Source organism: Heloderma suspectum, chromosome 4 (genome assembly GCF_057233095.1).
Source record: "Heloderma suspectum isolate Gila_16-S chromosome 4, 16-S_ref, whole genome shotgun sequence".
Taxonomy (NCBI): Eukaryota; Metazoa; Chordata; class Lepidosauria; order Squamata; family Helodermatidae; genus Heloderma; species Heloderma suspectum.
The window spans coordinates 38,054,308-38,068,978 of record NC_139461.1 but is presented as its reverse complement, the minus strand read 5'-3'; the positions used below and the strand labels follow the sequence as shown (position 1 = coordinate 38,068,978).

Here is a 14,671-nt window from a genome sequence, read left to right as displayed (position 1 = left end):
GGAAAGCCAAGTGGCTGTCTGATGAGGCTTTAGAAGTAGCTGAGGAAAGAAGGGAAGCAAAAAGCTCTTTAATGAGTTTCCGCCGTGCATTAAACACGTGGTTGTTCAGGCAGGCATTTGGGGTGGGTTAGGGTATTTTAGAAAACGTTTTTATTGTAGAATTTTATTGTTTTAAACTGTTTCATTATACGCTGTACATCGCCCATGGGTGATGGCTGGGTGAACAGCCAGATGGGCGATTAATAAATTTAATAATTAATAAATAAATAAATAAAAGTAAGGGAGAAAGGGGAAGATACACCCAACTGAATGCAGATTTCCAGAGAATAGCAAGGAGAGGCAAGAAGGCCTTCTTAAATGAACAATGCAAAGAAATCGAGGAAAACAATAGAATGGGAAAGACTAGACATCTCTTCAAGAAAATCGGAGATCTCAAGGAAACGTTTTGTGCAAAGATGGGCATGATAAAGGACAAAGAAGGTAGGGACCTAACAGAAGCAGATGAGATTAAGAAGAGGTGGAAAGAATACACAGAAGAACTATACAGGAAAGATCTGAATGTCCCTGATAGCCATGATCGTGCGGTCACTGAACTTGAGCCGGACATCCTCGAGAGTGAAGTCAAGTGGGCCTTAGGAAGCATTACTAAAACAAAGCTAGCGGAGATGACAGTCTTCCAGCTGAGCTATTTAAAATCCTAAAAGATGATGTTGTTAAAGTGCTGCATTCAATATGCCAACACATTTGGAACACTCAACAGTGGCCACAAGACTGGAAAAGGTCAGTTTACATTCCAATTCCAAAGAAGGGCAACGCCAAAGAGTGTTCAAACTACCGTAAAATTGCGTTCATTTCACATGCCAACAAGGTTATGTTCAAAATCCTACAAGCTAGGCTTCAGCAGTATGTGAACCAAGAACTACCGGAAGTACAAGCTGGGTTTCGAAGAGGCAGAAGAACTAGAGATCAAATCGCCAACATTCGCTGGATCATGGAGAAAGCAAGAGAATTCCAGAAAAACGTCTATTTCTGCTTCATTGACTACGCTAAAGCCTTTGATTGTGTGGATCACAACAAACTGTGGCAAATTCTGAAAGAGATGGGAATACCAGACCACCTTACCTGTCTCCTGAGAAACCTGTACGAGGGTCAAGAAGCAACAGTAAGAACCAGACATGGAACAACTGATTGGTTCCAAATTGGGAAAGGAGTACGACAAGGCTGCATATTGTCGCCCTGCTTATTTAATTTATATGCAGAGTACATCATGAGAAACGCCGGATTGGATGAATCACAGGTCGGAATTAAGATTGCCGGGAGAATTATCAACAACCTCAGATACGCAGATGATACCACCCTTATGGCAGAAAGTGAGGAGGATCTCAAGAGCCTCTTGTTGAGCGTGAAAGTGGAGAGTGCAAAAGCTGGTTTGAAACTCAACATTAAAAAAACGAAGATCATGGCATCTGGCCCCATCACTTCCTGGCATATAGAAGGGGAAGAAATGGAAGCAGTGACAGATTTTATTTTCTTGGACTCCAAGATCACCGCAGACGGTGACTGTAGCCATGAAAATAAGGGACGCTTGCTTCTTGGCAGGAAAGCTATGGCACACCTAGACAGCATAGTAAGAAGCAGAGACGTCACCTTGCCGACAAAGGTTCATATACTCAAAGCTATGGTTTTCCCAGTAGTAACGTATGGCTGTGAGAGCTGGACTATAAGGAAGGCTGAGCGCCGAAGAATCGATGCTTTCGAACTGTGGTGCTGGAGAAGACTCTTACGAGTCCCCTGGACTGCAAGGAGGTCAAATCAGTCCATCCTAAAGGAAATCAACCCTGACTGCTTATTGGAAGGACAGATACTGAAGCTTAAGCTCAAATATTTTGTCCCCCTAATGCGAAGAGAAAACTCTCTGGAAAAGACCCTGATGCTGGGAAAGATTGAAGGCAAAAGGAGAAGGGGACGGCAGAGGATGAGATGGCTAGATAGCGTCACCGATGCAATGAATATGAACTTGAGCACACTCCGGGAGAGAGCAGAGGACAGGAAGGCCTGGCATGCTATGGTCCATGGGGTCACGAAGAGTCGGACACGGCTTAACGACTGAACATCAACAATGTTTCCTTTCAAGTTTAAAGTCAAAGCAGCTTGTTCTATTCAATTAGTTCTCTTCTGACAGCAAAGCAGTCTCCCCCTCCCCCTCTGAAGAATAAACTTACTAGGCAAAAATACATTTCTTTTATATGGAAAAATAACCTGGTAGAAATAAAGTGCAGTTAAACAACTCAAGCATTTAATTAGGTAATGATGTGAAGCTCTGACTAAAATTATACAAGAGAAAAATGTACAAAATAATGTTCAGTTTCCCAAACTAACCAAACCTATAGTGTTAAAATATAGTTAATAACACCCCAGTCAAAACCAATATTTTCTGGAAGAGTACCAGTGGCAATAAAAGGGCTGCTCTGAAGTAAGTTGTTGGATTCTGTCATTGGGTGGGATTCAGGACCAAAGAAGGCATTACTTTAAAAACATATCTAGCAGAAACTCCTTTTTACTCTAGAGTAGATGCAGAGGGCCCCAATTTGGACTGGGGCCCTAGCATGCAATATAAGGAAGGCTTAAGATCTGGATCAGGCCCCCTGCACATATTCTAGAGTAAAAAGGCAAAAAAAGACATAGCTGCTAGATACAGATTTAAAGTAATGTCCGTTTTGGCTGTCAGAGAACTGTTAGCAGAGTTCTGAACATGAAATGGAGCTTTCCTACATCCTCCTTCCTGCTGTAGCCCCTTGTGCCTCCTCCCTCTCTTCCTTTGGGTTAGGGGGCCTTCCAGAATAATGTGAGATGTGGTGCACGGGCTTCAACTGGATATAAGGGAATTGGTAGAAATTGGGGATCTTTCATTGTTTTCTGCTCACGCAAGACGTTCTCTAGATCCATTATTCTTTGTTTTGTCAATCTAGATCATAATTTCACTCCTCTCGCTTTCTCTCTCTTTTACTATAGTTTGCAGGAGTTTTTTATTTATTTATGGCATTTATATCCCGCCTTTTTCCTCTTGCAAGGAACCCAAGGCGGCTTACATTCTCCTCCTCTCCATTTTCTCCTCACAACAACAACCCTGTGAGGTGGGTTGGGCTGAGAGTCTGTGACTGGCCCAAAGTCACCCAGTGAGCTTCCATGGCTGAGTGGGACTAGAATCCGGATCTCCCGGCTCCCAGTCCAGCACTCTCACCAGTTTGTATACTGATAATTTAATAATTACATACATAAGTATATTAGTGAATTCCAGAGATATAGCTGTGTTAGTTCTTTAAAGAAAGTCCAAAGGATTGTCCTGCTGCAACTTAAAGACTTACAGATTTTATTGTGGAATAAGCATTCTAGTACATGAAAGCTTATGCTGCAATAAATCTATTAGTCTTTAAGATGCTACAAAACTCTGTTCATCATATTAGCAAATAAACCATGGAATGGATCTAAAGGACTGCACAAGTAGTTCTGCATGCCTAAGTGGGCTTTGGACCCTTGTTTCTCAAAATGCTGTCCTTCATGCCATATGGCAAACCATTTTTGGAACTGGAATATTACTAGTTTGTAATATGGCACAGGAGTCTTGTGTTTTAAGAAACTTGTCATTAGGTGTACCTCTTTGGATATTGGTGTATGTCATATTACTTTCATATGAAAACATAACTTCAGTAAACGCATACAGCATATAAGTAGTATATCTGTGTATGGAAGGGTTTTGTGAGTATTCATTCATATTTGTTAATATATCTGCAGCAAGCTTCCTGAATCCAGGCAATAAGCCTTATTCTTGTTCTGACAAGTGTTATTACAGATCCTTTGTTCAATAGAATAGTAACACCTTTAATTTGTACTTTTCAATTGCAGTGATAAGAACAAAAGAAGAACAAAAACAGTAAAGAAAACGTTAGAACCCAAATGGAACCAAACATTCATTTATTCTCCAGTTCATCGGAGAGAATTTAGAGAACGAATGTTGGAAATTACTCTTTGGGACCAAGCACGAGTTCGTGAGGAAGAAAGTGAATTTTTAGGAGAGGTATTCAGTCTTATCCATTAATTGTAAACAATAAGAACATTTTCACTATTTAAAGTAAAATATTAAGATCTCTTTGAAAAAAATCTCGTATCCTATGGATCTGATGATACTAACCGTCACTAACAACAGTATAATGTCAGCATTATATTCAGTGTACTCTGAGTGAGTAGAAAAGTAGAAAAGAGAACAATATCACTAAGCAAAAGATAACACCGAGAAATTCTCCCCCATTGTCCAGTGCCATTCACCAAGCCCCCAGATTAGCCATGCACAGAAGGAACTAGTTAACACATGGATGGTTTTAAAAGGGGATTAGACAAATTCATGAAAGATAAGGCAATCAGTGGCTACTAGTCATGGTGACTATATATTAGCTGCAGTATCAGTGGCAATATGCCTTTATATACCAGTTTCTGGGGAACATGAGTGGGAGGGTACTATTGTGCTCATGTCCTGCTTCTGGGCTTCCCACAGGGAGCTGGTTGGCCACTGTGTGAATAGAATGCTGGATTAGATGGACCCTTGGTCTGATTCAGCATGGAGCTTCTTATTTACTTACCAATTTGGCCATTAAATTTACACGAAATGCTAGAAGTATAAGAATACAACATAATGACCCAGTTTGCGTGACATACTGGGTATAACCTCAGTTTGTAGTAGGGTTATACGAGGGTTGTTTAACTCTTATAAACCCACAGTGGCCAGGTTTGCATGACACAGCAACCCCCCCCCCCGATAAACCCCAATCAGGTGTTGCATATTCATAATGTCTCCCAGGACGTGCTGCAGCTCATCATGGGTTAAATAACCCCCGATGAGCCTGATATGTCGTGCAAACTGGGCCAGTGTATAATTTATAAAACATTTATAGTGGAACACTTCTATTTTATTCTATTTTTAGATTCTAATTGAATTAGAGACAGCACTTCTGGATGATGAACCTCACTGGTACAAACTTCAGACGCACGATGTCTCCTCATTGCCACTTCCCCACCCTTCACCATATTTGCCACGCCGACAGCTTCATGGGGAGAGTCCCACGCGAAGGTTGCAAAGTAGGTTATTAATTCTATTAATGGTGTGTTCATTTTTGAGTGGAATACATAACATGTTTTATTTTAATTGGAAATACATACAATGAGAAGATGGCATCTGTAGTACTGGCATTTTCTTAAGCACTACTTTTAGTATTTTGATTGAGCTTTTTAGGTACTCAGGAAAGGTCATATTGAGAATTCATTGTTATATTAAGAAACATTGTCTTTCCTGGTTCCTTTCCCTCCTTGTATATAGATATAGATATAATGTATGAATAATGTTGCTTTGCACAATGTAGCTGTTATAATGCACCATATATTATAATATTTACAACAGTCTATATATGCTTTATATAAAGATGACTGTTTATAATAATAGTTTACCTTTGTGTTTCATGCACAAAACTCTGGAGGAGAATAGAAGGCTTCATATCACAATATACAGGGCTTTGATTAGTAATAGATAGTTAATTTATTACTGATAGTAATACTAGTGTGCAGCTTCTCTAAAAAAGCAATCCTTTGGCCCCAGGACATTGTTTGAGGGGCCATAGGATAGTGGTGATTCCCCTCTTTGAGGTCGGATGCAGCACTCTGATGTTGGAAGGGGGAGTTGGAGATCTATCCCCTGCCCCCTTGCAGCTGGCACAGAAAGAACTGTGATGGCTGGCCTCCAAGGTCAGAAACGCAACCTCAGAGAGAGGGAAATGGTGGTGTTCCAGTTGGTGGGGAGGGGAGGGGAGTGGGGAGGCCAGAATATGAGCTATCCTGAGCCTCTTCAAACCTCCTTACTTCCTCATCTGAAGTGTTGTTGCTAGATAGGCTTAAAAGCCAGTCTAGCGAAAAACACAATGATCGGAGGATGGAAAGGTGAAGATTGTCTCCGCTGCTCCTCCCATCCTGCTGGCTTCAGCCTGCCAGGGCATTGGATACACAGAAGCCGAGTTCGGAGGGTTCTGTCTCACAATGGCTCACCCCATAGGATTGTGCCCTAAATGACTGTTCTGCTTTTCTATAAGTTTTTCTTTTCTTTTCAACTAATATGTTAGTCTCTTCACTCAAAAGTATCCTTATAGGTGTACTTCATAAATATGCATATGGTGTTGTAAATATAATCTTTAACACTTTAAATATCCAGCTTTCTCTTTGATTTCATTTAAAGTAGTATCTCACAATTTTTAATTTATTCTGTCCTATTGCAGAAGCTCAAAAGGGTGGGAAAAACAGTACTGGGGTACAATCTTAAAAACGATAGAATGATCTCAGTACGAATCCAAGGCAAACCATTCAACATCACAGTAATTCAAGTCTATGCCCCAACCACTGATGCCGAAGAAGCTGAGGTTGATCGGTTCTATGAAGACCTACAACACCTTCTAGAACTAACACCAAAAAAAGATGTCCTCTTCATCATAGGGGATTGGAATGCTAAAGTAGGAAGTCAAGAAATCACCAGGATAACAGGCAGGCATGGCCTTGGTGTACAAAATGAAGCAGGACAAAAGCTAGTAGAGTTTTGCCAAGAGAACACGCTGATCATAGCAAACACTCTTTTCCACCAGCACAAGAGGCGACTCTACACATGGACATCACCAGATGGTCAATATCGAAATCAGATTGATTATGTCCTTTGCAGCCAAAGATGGAGAAGCTCTATACAGTCAGTAAAAACAAGACCTGGAGCTGACTGTGGCTCAGATCATGAGCTTCTTGTTGCAAAATTTCAGCTTAAATTGAAGAACGTAGGGAAAACCACTAAACCATTCCGGTATGACCTCAATCATATCCCTTATGAATATACAGTGGAGGTGAGGAATAGATTTCAGGGATTAGACCTGATAGACAGAGTGCCTGAGGAACTATGGACGGAGGTCCGTAACATTGTTCAGGAGGCAGCAACTAAATTCATCCCAAAGAAAAAGAAATGCAAGAAAGCAAAGTGGCTGTCTGAGGAGGCTTTACAAGTAACTGAGGAAAGAGGGGAAGCGAAAAGCAAGGGAGAAAGGGGAAGATATACCCAACTGAATGCAGAGTTCCAGAGAAGAGCAAGGAGAGACAAGAAGGCCTTCTTAAATGAACAATGCAAAGAATTCGAGGAAAACAATAGAATGGGAAAGACTAGAGATCTCTTCAAGAAAATTGGAGATCTCAAGGAAACGTTTTGTGCAAAGACGGGCATGATAAAGGACAAAGAAGGCAGGGACCTAACAGAAGCAGATGAGATTAAGAAGAGGTGGCAAGAATACACAGAAGAACTATACAGGAAAGATCTGAATGTCCCTGATAGCCATGATCGTGCGGTCACTGAACTTGAGCCGGACATCCTAGAGAGTGAAGTCAAGTGGGCCTTAGGAAGCATTACTAACAACAAAGCTAGCGGAGATGACAGTCTTCCAGGTGAGCTATTTAAAATCCTAAAAGATGATGCTGTTAAAGTGCTGCATTCAATATGCCAACAAATTTGGAACACTCAACAATGGCCGCAAGACTGGAAAAGGTCAGTTGACATTCCAATTCCAAAGAAGGGCAATGCTAAAGAGTGTTCAAACTACCGCACAATTGCGCTCATTTCACATGCCAGCAAGGTTATGCTCAAAATCCTACAAGCTAGGCTTCAGCAGTATGCGAACTGAGAACTACCGGAAGTACAAGCTGGGTTCCGAAGAGGCAGAGGAACTAGAGATCAAATCGCCAGTGTTCGCTGGATCATGGAGAAAGCAAGAGAATTCCAGAAAAACGTCTATTTCTGCTTCATTGACTACGCTAAAGCCTTTGATTGTGTGGATCACAACAAACTGTGGCAAATTCTTAAAGTGATGGGAGTACCAGACCACCTTACCTGTCTCCTGAGAAACCTGTACGAGGGTCAAGAAGCAACAGTAAGAACCAGACATGGAACAACCGAGTGGTTCAAAATTGGGAAAGGAGTACAACAAGGCTGCATATTGTCACCCTGCTTATTTAACTTATATGCAGAGTACATCATGAGAAACGCTGGGTTGGATGAATCACAGGTCGGAATTAAGATTGCTGGTAGAATTATCAACAACCTCCGATATGCAGATGATACCACCCTAATGGCAGAAAGCGAAGAGGATCGAAAGAGCCTCTTGTTGAGGGTGAAAGTGGAGAGTGCAAAAGCTGGTTTGAAACTCAACATTAAAAAAACGAAGATCATGGCATCTGGCCCCATCACTTCCTGGCATATAGAAGGGGAAGAAATGGAAGCAGTGACAGATTTTATTTTCTTGGACTCCAAGATCACCGCAGATGGTGACTGTAGCCATGAAATTAAAAGATGCTTGCTCCTTGGCAGGAAAGCTATGGCACACCTAGACAGCATAGTAAGAAGCAGAGACATCACCTTGCCGACAAAGGTCCGTCTAATCAAAGCTATGGTTTTCCCAGTAGTAATGTATGGCTGTGAGAGCTGGACTATAAGGAAGGCTGAGTGCCGAAGAATTGATGTTTTCGAACTGTGGTGCTGGAGAAGACTCTTACGAGTCCCCTGGACTGCAAGGAGGTCAAATCAGTCAATCCTAAAGGAAATCAACCCTGAGTGCTCATTGGAAGGACAGATGCTGAAGCTGAAGCTCAAATATTTTGTCCCCCTAATGCGAAGAGAAAACTCTCTGGAAAAGACCCTGATGCTGGGAAAGACTGAAGGCAAAAGGAGAAGGGGACGGCAGAGGATGAGATGGCTAGATAGCGTCACCGATGCAATGAATATGAACTTGAGCACACTCTGGGAGAGAGCGCAGGACAGGAAGGCCTGGCGTGCTATGGTCCATGGGGTCACGAAGAGTCGGACACGACTGAACGACTGAACAACTGAACAACAACAAAATTGCAGAAGCTCTCGACACATTACAACATTTAGAAATCTGGTATAAAATACCAATAAAAGTACCTCACCAAATCCCAATTGAAATCTAGCGTAATCCTGAATATTTAAAGCCGTCAAAACAGAGTAGGTTTGTCCTTGTTTCCAGAATATTTTTTGTCTCCAACTTTAGTTAGTTCTGTTAGATGAGTGAATTCCTCAGTATAAAGCAATGCTGAATTTACTTGTTTAAAACATTGATACTTTGCTCTTTGCACCTTAGAAAGCACCCAAGGCCTTTTGGTATTCATCTGGTACACTGATGAAATTGTCAAAAGGAGACTCTGCAGATTTTAAGATTGCAATACAAGGAAATGTACAACCACTTGGGTATGCAAGTCCAAAATTTGCATTGTGGATTGTCTAGTGCAGGAATAACCAACATCTGCATTCAGGGACAGAGATGGAAGTGCTATATTCTCCACAGGGTGGCCTAAGGACTAGAAGTGAATTCCAACCATCTCACCAATTGTCAGGCTCTATGAATAAAGCTGACAACAATGAGTAAGGGCTTCACAGCTTACTTACACTCATGCACCCAGCTTTAGGGAGTGCTTGTAGTTGAACAGTGTTAGATAGCTTTCTTCAACAATATGTATAAAAGCACTAATAAAGTAAGTCGATTTGAACTGTCTCTAGCCTGCATTTATTTCCTCTAACAATAAATGCTGTGTTATCACACTTTCTTGTATAAGGCAACTCTGCTATAAGTCTCACCATATTTTCCAACAAATACATCTGTCTACAAGTTCTCCCTGCACCCCTACCAGTAACATTTGGGAGAAAGGTACTGGCCCAACCTGCTGTCTGCTGTGCTAGTTTCTATTTACACTGAGTTTTTTAAAAAACCATGGGGACTATTAAAAATGTTATCTCCACTTGCAAACTGAAGTGGTACATTACATTCTACAGTCTCAGGACTTCACACTTCATTCCCACATCATTCTTCTGCATGTGTAGACAAGGCCTATATGGCTTCAAAAAGGAATTAGACAAATGAATGGTCTCTCAGTATTACCCTTGATAGTTAGATGGAGTTTTTGTGTTCAGAAGCAATAGCAGAGGAATAGGTGTTGCTTGTGGCAAACAGTGGAGGCTTCATGCACAAATTGTTAGCTTCCTATAAACACATGTTTAACCACTGCTGGAAATAGGATGCTTGTCTAGATAGATCTTTGGCTGATCTAGCATGTTTCCTCCTGTATTCTTCTTATACCTTTCAAATTATACCCATTGCTTCATTTTTATTATTTAAATATTCATGCTTCTCCAGGGGTGGGGAATCTGTGGCCCTCCAGATGTTTTTGGACTACCACCCCATAATCCCTGACCATTGGCCATGCCTGATGGGAGTTGGAGTCCAGAGACATCTGAGTGCCTGGAGACTGTAATGGGATGGATGAGGGCCAATAAACTGAAGCTAAATCCTGACAAGGGGCCACGGTGGCTTAGTGGTTAAGACGCTGAACTGCGGACTGGAAGGTCGGCAGGTCAGCAGTTCGAGACCTGAGTGCTGCATGATGGAGTGAGCTCCCGTCTTCAGTCCCAGCTTCTGCCAACCTAGCAGTTCGAAAGCAAGAAATTGCAAATAGATAAATAGGTACCGCCTTGACGGGAAAGGTAACAGCGTTCCGTGCACCTCAGTGTTCAGTCATGCCAGCCACATGGCCACAGAAGCGTGTTCGGACAGCGCTGGCTCTTCGGCTTAGAAACGGGGATGAGCACTGCACCCTAGAGTCGGACACGACTGGTTGGGGACACCTTTACCTTTAAATCCTGACAAGATGGAAGCTCTGTGGATTGGTGGTTCCTGAGTCTGGGAATTGGATAAGTGACCTGTCCTGGATGGGGTTGCACTCCCCCTGAAGGATCAGGTGCATATCTTGGGACTATTCCTAGATCCATCCGTGTCACTGGAACCCCAGGTGGACGCCATGGCCTGGAGTACTTGGGGCTAGCTTCAGCTGATCCACCAGCTATGGCCATTCCTGGACAGGGATAACCTAGCCACAGTAGCAGATGTGCTGGTAACTTCCCAATTAGAATACTGCAAAGCACTTTACTTGGGGCTGCCCTTGAAGACAACTTGGAAGTTGCAGCTAGTGCAAAATGCAGCAGCTAGACTGCTGACTGGAACTTCTCATAAAGATCACATAACACCAGTTTTAAAGGAATTCCACTGGCTGCCAATACACTTCTGGTTGAAATTCAAGGTTCTGGTGATGACATTTAAAGCACTAAGCAGCTTGGGACCTCGATATTTGAGGGAGTACCTCTCCCTATATATGCCTGCCCGAGGACTGAGATCTATTGGAGGGGCCCTCCTCTACGTCTCTCCAGTGTGAGACATATACTATGGTGGGATGTGGGAGAGGGCATCTCCGCTGTGGCACCCCAGTTGTGGAAGGCCCTCCCCTTGGAGGCCCTATTGGAGCAGACATTGGTCTCATTTCGGCACCAAGTAAAAACATGGATTTTTACTAGAGGCTTTGAGGGGCCCTAAAGTAGCGCACTGTTTTAACTGTTTTATTGTTTTAGATTTTAATTGGTATTAGCTTGTTTTGTGGTTTAATATGTTTTTAGCTGTTTAAATTATTTTTTGTTTTATACTGTTTAAATTGATTTTATCTGTATGCCGCCCTGAGATCTTAATGATATAGGGCGGGATGCAAATGTTTTAAACAAACAAACAAACTTCCCCAAGAGTGCTCTACACAGAGTTATTATTCATAAGAAAATGTAATATAAGCGAAAATGAGAATGAGCTTGAGTTTGGGGCAATCATTTTATTGTACTGTTACCAATTTTTGGACTAGCCCAGTATGAAGTATTATTGTAACTTCATTTGTTTGGCAACAGAGGCTCCATCGTGGATAATGTATTAAAGTATATATATATATATATATATATATATAAGTAAAATAATGACATACATTTTTTCTCTTTCATGCTTTTACATATTTTTATGGAATCAGTCTCTTGGGCATGTTATGTTGATTTGTTTGTTGGAATCATTTCTACCCAGGAGATATAACTATAATTTGTACTATAACTCATGAATGAGTTATTTGAGGCTGCAATCCTATGCACACTTACTTGGGAGGAAATCATATTGACTCAGTGGGTCTTACTTCAGAAACCTTGTGTAGGATTGATCTGTAATTCAACAAAAATGGTATTGAACAAGGTGCAGTGATATTAAAGCTCATTATAAGGTGCCTGAAGTTAAAATAATGTCAAAAAAAAGTTTGTCCAGTAGAGAAAAATTAGGGTGACTATAGAAAATATAGCTGATCTATGGTATACTTCAAATTTTCCATCATAGGTTTTCAAAATTCATAGTGACAGATTCTGAGAACATTGTTTATATGACATTAGCTTGGCTCATAACATCCTCACCTTAGGCTTGCAGGCTTCCTCTCCCCACCCATCCTATGTGCTTTGATTCACTTTTTGGTTTGTGCAAACCATAAATTGCCATTACATCTGAATCAGGTAAAATTACAGTTCGCACAAACCATAATTTGCCTACATACCAGAATTGGAAAACATAGTTTGAAATATGTTTCAGTTCCAGTTGGGAGGCAAGCTATGGTTTGCACAGATCAAAGTCTGTCTGATTCCGATGTCAGGGCTAACCATGAAATGATGGATGGAATTGGGGGCACAAAAAAAGAAGCGGGGAGTGCGAGTGACGGCAGAGTGTTTAAATACTTCTGTGTTTAATTTCTGATTTTTAATGGTTACGGAAGATAATGTTATTGAGGCAATGCGCGACCATCCCTTGTTGGGAGTTCTATTGGAACTTTGCCTCCAAGTTGTTCTGCTCCATACTCTGATCCTGCATGGAAACATGAGTTTGGCCAGCAGTAACAATGAATAGAGTAAAGTTCTCTGTGTTAAAAAAAAAAGGGGGAAAAAGTGACATATTCTCTGTTGTCTTCACTAGTGCATGGTAGAAACTCACCTGAATTTGAGGAGTTTGTGATCAATGGTACATTCTACCTATTGAGTAATGGAGGGCTGTAGGGCCAGTACACTGTTTCCCTATATCAGGGGCAGGGATAGAAAGACTTGCAGATCAGCTAAAAATAAAAATGAAAGGAGTGGCTGGAAGGAGGAAATGGCTAACCACAGGAAGACTTGCATAAAAAGGGGAAGTGTTTGTGTATGGCTAATCAAAGTATGAGATGTGAGACATGAAGGACTCATAGACTTGTATTGCTGCTCAAACTATTGAGTTTATTTCTGTAGTTTTTACAAATTTTATGAATGAAGCATGGGATAATAATGCAAGGTAATCAAGGCTGTGGCCACCTCCATCTCGAGCACGCTCAGTGTACATTCTCGTAATCCCAGCCACTGCCAAAACTGCTCTTGATCATGTGCCCCTTCTCAGTGGGGGTGAAGTAGCGAGGCCCAGCCAGTCTGGGAGCATACTGAGGCGGGAGGTTGTTGGTGTACTTGTTGGCTGGTTTGGTCTCCCACTTGATGCTGTAGGTGACTATGCAGTGGGCTTCCTGCTTGAGGTAAGCGTCAACTGTGAAGGCGTCAATGGCTGTGTTGGTCCCAACAAGGGTGGGCTGGGCTGGATCTTGATGAAGATCTGGGGGGGAGGCTGGCTGAAGGCCATCACCCTGGTGTGGCTAATGTCACAGTGTTGGTATTCCTCCACGTGTGGCTTCTTGGTCCAGATTGGTCCGATGTAGCAGATGGCGTCATCGTTCCAGCACATGCCAGGCATGAGAGGCATGCTGCCTTCAAAGAGCCAGGTGTAGTCGGTCTGATAGCGATCTCGGTCGTTGGTTTCGTGGTTGACGAAGGCCATGGAAGTTTGAATGCTTTTCACAAATACCTGTTTTCTTGGGTTACATGGGGGTGATGGATAGAAAAGGTGGTGATTCCACCACACCTGATTACCTCTATAGGACTGCCCATTTGAAACTCCTGGTGGGTGCTTGTACCAGTGGTCCTGAGGCAGAGGTACCTCTAAGGCAGCCTTCCCCAGCCTGATGTCCTCCAGATGTTTTGGACTACAACCCCCAGCAATCCTGAATATTGGCCATGCTGGCTGGAACTGATGGGGATTGAAGAACAAACCATCTGGAAGACCCAGATCGGACAAGCCTGCTATAAGGGATCTGATAAGTTAAGTGCCATCCTTCTTACTTTATTGTTATCCTTGGCTGTTTAATGTTTTTGCAGAGTGAATAGTTCTTAGGTATAGGAGCAGAATAGCATAATCACATGTCTTGATGCATGAGCTGTATTCCCTGTCGGGACATATGGGTGGTTTGACGTGATTTCCTACTGAGTTAGTTAGAATCCTGTCCTCTGATATGAGGATATGGGGGAGGAGGTGGTGGGCAGTCATCTTCTTGGGCACTCCACTGATTGCAATGGGAGTGGTTTCAAATACTCCACCTATTGTTGGCATGACTTTACACTGTCATTAGGGACAGAACTGTCAGGGCCTTGTAGGTTATAGCCAAGACTTGATTAGAAGTTGCCTGGAAGCACTTGGGCCTGTTCAGCCTCTGGAATGTTAGAATCTGTGTGAGCTTCTCTCTGTCAGTGTTCCCAGAGCAGAGCCAGGGGGACTCACCCAACTCCCTGTCAACCTGCTGGTCTGGCCGTGGCAGGCAGGGAGGCTGGAAGCTGGCTGTGAGGACCGCA

At 42.4% G+C, this 14,671-nt stretch overlaps 1 protein-coding gene across 1 annotated transcript in view; it reads left to right on the top strand.

Annotated features, from left to right (window-relative positions):
- RIMS2 (regulating synaptic membrane exocytosis 2) overlaps nt 1–14,671 on the top strand; it is a 616,900-nt gene that overhangs the window by 337,458 nt on the left and 264,771 nt on the right. Inside the window, exons 15-16 of the mRNA XM_084848966.1 lie at nt 3,904–4,075; nt 4,977–5,130. Of these exons, the coding sequence (XP_084705092.1) occupies nt 3,904–4,075; nt 4,977–5,130 (326 nt within the window). The remainder of the gene's footprint in view (nt 1–3,903; nt 4,076–4,976; nt 5,131–14,671) is intronic.